General features: G+C 50.6%; 1 protein-coding gene across 1 annotated transcript; it reads right to left on the bottom strand.

Moving 5' to 3' along the window:
- Positions 1 to 206: 206 nt before the first annotated feature.
- On the bottom strand, positions 207 to 2,369 carry LOC122810493 (spidroin-2-like). Its single transcript, XM_044082074.1, has one exon. It carries the CDS (start codon positions 2,367 to 2,369, stop codon positions 207 to 209), a length of 2,163 nt encoding a protein of 720 aa, XP_043938009.1.
- Positions 2,370 to 5,969: the final 3,600 nt, after the last annotated feature.

Genomic DNA, 5,969 nt, shown 5'->3' with positions numbered 1-5,969 from the left:
GTGCATAGGGTGCGGAGCCAGGCTGCTCAGATGCAGGTGCATAGGGCGCGGAGCCAGGCTGCTCAGATGCAGGTGCATAGGGTGCAGATCCAGGCTGCTCAGATGCAGGTGCATAGGGCGCGGAGCCAGGCTGCTCAGATGCAGGTGCATAGGGTGCGGAGCCAGGCTGCTCAGATGCAGGTGCATAGGGCGCGGAGCCAGGCTGCTCAGATGCAGGTGCATAGGGCTGAGCCAGGCTGCTCAGATGCAGGTGCATAGGGTGCAGATCCAGGCTGCTCAGATGCAGGTGCATAGGGTGCAGATCCAGGCTGCTCAGATGCAGGTGCATAGGGTGCAGATCCAGGCTGCTCAGATGCAGGTGCATAGGGCGCGGAGCCAGGCTGCTCAGATGCAGGTGCATAGGGCGCGGAGCCAGGCTGCTCAGATGCAGGTGCATAGGGTGCGGAGCCAGGCTGCTCAGATGCAGGTGCATAGGGTGCGGAGCCAGGCTGCTCAGATGCAGGTGCATAGGGTGCAGATCCAGGCTGCTCAGATGCAGGTGCATAGGGTGCAGATCCAGGCTGCTCAGATGCAGGTGCATAGGGTGCAGATCCAGGCTGCTCAGATGCAGGTGCATAGGGCGCGGAGCCAGGCTGCTCAGATGCAGGTGCATAGGGCGTGGAGCCAGGCTGCTCAGATGCAGGTGCATAGGGTGCAGATCCAGGCTGCTCAGATGCAGGTGCATAGGGTGCGGAGCCAGGCTGCTCAGATGCAGGTGCATAGGGTGCAGATCCAGGCTGCTCAGATGCAGGTGCATAGGGCGCGGAGCCAGGCTGCTCAGATGCAGGTGCATAGGGCGCGGAGCCAGGCTGCTCAGATGCAGGTGCATAGGGCGTGGAGCCAGGCTGCTCAGATGCAGGTGCATAGGGTGCAGATCCAGGCTGCTCAGATGCAGGTGCATAGGGTGCAGATCCAGGCTGCTCAGATGCAGGTGCATAGGGTGCGGAGCCAGGCTGCTCAGATGCAGGTGCATAGGGTGCGGAGCCAGGCTGCTCAGATGCAGGTGCATAGGGTGCAGATCCAGGCTGCTCAGATGCAGGTGCATAGGGCGCGGAGCCAGGCTGCTCAGATGCAGGTGCATAGGGCGCGGAGCCAGGCTGCTCAGATGCAGGTGCATAGGGTGCAGATCCAGGCTGCTCAGATGCAGGTGCATAGGGTGCAGATCCAGGCTGCTCAGATGCAGGTGCATAGGGTGCAGATCCAGGCTGCTCAGATGCAGGTGCATAGGGTGCGGAGCCAGGCTGCTCAGATGCAGGTGCATAGGGTGCGGAGCCAGGCTGCTCAGATGCAGGTGCATAGGGCGCAGAGCCAGGCTGCTCAGATGCAGGTGCATAGGGTGCAGATCCAGGCTGCTCAGATGCAGGTGCATAGGGTGCAGATCCAGGCTGCTCAGATGCAGGTGCATAGGGTGCAGATCCAGGCTGCTCAGATGCAGGTGCATAGGGTGCAGATCCAGGCTGCTCAGATGCAGGTGCATAGGGTGCAGATCCAGGCTGATCAGATGCATGTGCATAGGGTGCAGATCCAGGCTGCTCAGATGCAGGTGCATAGGGTGCGGAGCCAGGCTGCTCAGATGCAGGTGCATAGGGTGCGGAGCCAGGCTGCTCAGATGCAGGTGCATAGGGTGCAGATCCAGGCTGCTCAGATGCAGGTGCATAGGGTGCAGATCCAGGCTGCTCAGATGCAGGTGCATAGGGTGCAGATCCAGGCTGCTCAGATGCAGGTGCATAGGGTGCAGATCCAGGCTGCTCAGATGCAGGTGCATAGGGTGCAGATCCAGGCTGCTCAGATGCAGGTGCATAGGGTGCAGATCCAGGCTGCTCAGATGCAGGTGCATAGGGTGCAGATCCAGGCTGCTCAGATGCAGGTGCATAGGGTGCAGATCCAGGCTGCTCAGATGCAGGTGCATAGGGTGCAGATCCAGGCTGCTCAGATGCAGGTGCATAGGGTGCGGAGCCAGGCTGCTCAGATGCAAGTGCATAGGGTGCAGATCCAGGCTGCTCAGATGCAGGTGCATAGAGCGCGGAGCCAGGCTGCTCAGATGCAGGTGCATAGGGCGCGGAGCCAGGCTGCTCAGATGCAGGTGCATAGGGTGCAGATCCAGGCTGCTCAGATGCAGGTGCATAGGGTGCAGATCCAGGCTGCTCAGATGCAGGTGCATAGGGTGCAGATCCAGGCTGCTCAGATGCAGGTGCATAGGGTGCAGATCCAGGCTGCTCAGATGCAGGTGCATAGGGCGCGGAGCCAGGCTGCTCAGATGCAGGTGCATAGGGCGCGGAGCCAGGCTGCTCAGATGCAGGTGCATAGGGTGCTTTGTAGCATGTTAGCATTCATACATTTAGGCTACTGACAATGGCATTGTGGACATTACATTAACATACACACTTCATTTGATCAGAAGCACAGGTTAATGCAGATAACATAGTGAGTTCATTAATATACACACATCTTTGTTCAGCAGCACAGGTTTATGTAGACGACAAAGGAGAGATTTTATTAAGATACACATTTCCTTCAATGAGGAGTATTGCTACTGTGGATGATAATGTAAGGATTTTGTCACCATTCCTGCTTCTTAATATCAGACATGCGATTTGCTGTGGTTGGAACATGGGCATTCTGTGAGTCCTGCTTGTTAATATCAGGCATGCAATTTGCTGTGGTTGGAGCATGGGCATTCTGCGAGTCCTGCTTGTTAATATCAGACATGCGATTTGCTGTGGTTGGAACATGGGCATTCTGTGAGTCCTGCTTGTTAATATCAGGCATGCGATTTGCTGTGGTTGGAACATGGGCATTCTGTGAGTCCTGCTTCTTAATATCAGGCATGCAATTTGCTGTGGTTGGAACATGGGCATTCTGTGAGTCCTGCTTGTTAATATCAGACATGCGATTTGCTGTGGTTGGAACATGGGCATTCTGTGAGTCCTGCTTGTTAATATCAGACATGCTATTTACAGTGGTTGGAACATGGGCATTCTGTGAGTCCTGCTTGTTAATATCAGGCATGCGATTTACTGTGGTTGGAACATGGGCATTCTGTGAGTCCTGCTTGTTAATATCAGGCATGTGATTTACTGTGGTTGGAACATGGGCATTCTGTGAGTCCTGCTTGTTAATATCAGACATGCGATTTGCTGTGGTTGGAACATGGGCATTCTGTGAGTCCTGCTTGTTAATATCAGGCATGCGATTTACTGTGGTTGGAACATGGGCATTCTGTGAGTCCTGCTTGTTAATATCAGGCATGCGATTTACTGTGGTTGGAACATGGGCATTCTGTGAGTCCTGCTTGTTAATATCAGACATGCGATTTACTGTGGTTGGAAGATGGGCATTCTGTGAGTCCTGCTTCTTAATATCAGGCATGTGATTTGCTGTGGTTGGAACATGGGCATTCTGTGAGTCCTGCTTCTTAATATAAGGCATGTGATTTGCTGTGGTTGGAACATGGGCATTCTGTGAGTCCTGCTTCTTAATATTAGACATGTGATTTGTTGTGGTTGGAACATGGATATTCTGTGAGTCCTGCTTCTTAATATCAGGCATGTGATTTGCTGTGGTTCGAACATGGGCTTTCTGTGAGTCCTGCTTGTTAATATCAGGCATGCAATTTGCTGTGGTTGGAACATGGGCATTCTGTGAGTCCTGCTTGTTAATATCAGGCATGCGATTTACAGTGGTTGGAAGATGGGCATTCTGTGAGTCCTGCTTGTTAATATCAGGCATGTGATTTGCTGTGGTTGGAACATGGCCATTCTATGCGTCCTGCTGGTTAATATCAGGCAGGTGATTTACTGTGGTTGGAACATGGGCATTCTGTGAGTCCTGCTTGTTAATATCAGGCATGCGATTTGCTGTGGTTGGAACATGGGCATTCTGTGAGTCCTGCTTGTTAATATCAGACATGCGATTTGCTGTGGTTGGAACATGGGCATTCTGTGAGTCCTGCTTGTTAATATCAGACATGCAATTTGCTGTGGTTGGAACATGGGCATTCTGTGAGTCCTGCTTGTTAATATCAGACATGCGATTTACTGTGGTTGGAACATGGGCATTCTGTGAGTCCTGCTTCTTAATATAAGGCATGTGATTTGCTGTGGTTGGAACATGGGCATTCTGTGAGTCCTGCTTCTTAATATAAGGCATGTGATTTGCTGTGGTTGGAACATGGGCATTGTGTGAGTCCTGCTTCGTAATATTAGACATGCGATTTGTTGTGGTTGGAACATGGATTTTCAGTGATTCCTTCTTGTTAATATCAGGCATGCGATTTGCTGTGGTTCGAACATGGGCATTCTGTGAGTCCTACTTCTTAATATCAGACATGCAATTTGCTGTGGTTGGAACATGGGCATTCTGTGAGTCCTGCTTGTTAATATCAGGCATGCGATTTACAGTGGTTGGAACATGGGCATTCTGTGAGTCCTGCTTGTTAATATCAGGCATGTGATTTGCTGTGGTTGGAACATGGGCATTCTGTGAGTCCTGCTTGTTAATATCAGGCATGCGATTTACTGTGGTTGGAACATGGGCATTCTGTGAGTCCTGCTTCTTAATATCAGGCATGTGATTTGCTGTGGTTGGAACATGGGCATTCTGTGAGTCCTGCTTGTTAATATCAGGCATGCGATTTACAGTGGTTGGAACATGGGCATTCTGTGAGTCCTGCTTGTTAATATCAGGCATGTGATTTACTGTGGTTGGAACATGGGCATTCTGTGAGTACTGCTTGTTAATATCAGGCTTGCGATTTACTCTGGTTGGAACATGGGCATTCTGTGAGTCCTGCTTGTTAATATCAGGCATGCAATTTACTCTGGTTGGAACATGGGCATTCTGTGAGTCCTGCTTGTTAATATCAGACATGTGATTTACTATGGTTGGAACATGGGCATTCTGTGAGTCCTGCTTGTTAATATCAGGCATGCGATTTACTGTGGTTGGAACATGGGCATTCTGTGAGTCCTGCTTGTTAATATCAGACATGCGATTTACAGTGGTTGGAACATGGGCATTCTGTGAGTCCTGCTTCTTAATATCAGGCATGCGATTTGCTGTGGTTGGAACATGGGCATTCTGTGAGTCCTGCTTCTTAATATCAGGCATGCGATTTGCTGTGGTTGGAACATGGGCATTCTGTGAGTCCTGCTTGTTAATATCAGGCATGCGATTTACTGTGGTTGGAACATGGGCATTCTGTGAGTCCTGCTTGTTAATATCAGGCATGCGATTTACTGTGTTTGGAACATGGGCATTCTGTGAGTCCTGCTTCTTAATATCAGGCATGGGATTTGCTGTGGTTGGAACATGGGCATTCTGTGAGTCCTGCTTCTTAATATCAGGCATGTGATTTGCTGTGGTTGGAACATGGGCATTCTGTGAGTCCTGCTTCTTAATATTAGACATGCGATTTGCTGTGGTTGGAACATGGGCATTCTGTGAGTCCTGCTTCTTAATATCAGGCATGTGATTTACAGTGGTTGGAAGATGGGCATTCTGTGAGTCCTGCTTGTTAATATCAGGCATGCGATTTACTGTGTTTGGAACTTGGGCATTCTGTGAGTCCTGCTTGTTAATATCAGGCATGCGATTTGCTGTGGTTGGAACATGGGCATTCTGTGAGTCCTGCTTGTTAATATCAGACATGCAATTTGCTGTGGTTGGAGCATGGGCATTCTGTGAGTCCTGCTTGTTAATATCAGGCATGCGATTTGCTGTGGTTGGAACATGGGCATTCTGTGAGTCCTGCTTGTTAATATCAGGCATGTGATTTACAGTGGTTGGAACATGGGCATTCTGTGAGTCCTGCTTGTTAATATCAGGCATGCGATTTACTGTGTTTGGAACATGGGCATTCTGTGAGTCCTGCTTCTTAATATCAGGCATGCGATTTGCTGTGGTTGGAACATGGGCATTCTGTGAGTCCT

This window comes from Protopterus annectens, chromosome 9.part0, assembly GCF_019279795.1.
Source record: "Protopterus annectens isolate FY-2018-M chromosome 9.part0, PAN1.0, whole genome shotgun sequence".
Lineage (NCBI taxonomy): Eukaryota > Metazoa > Chordata > Ceratodontiformes > Protopteridae > Protopterus > Protopterus annectens.
This window is presented reverse-complemented; position numbering and strand designations above follow the sequence as displayed.

Coding starts and splice junctions, on each gene's coding strand:
- LOC122810493 (XM_044082074.1), bottom strand. CDS start 2,369: ATGCTAACATGCTACAAAGCACCCTATGCACCTGCATCTGAGCAGCCT.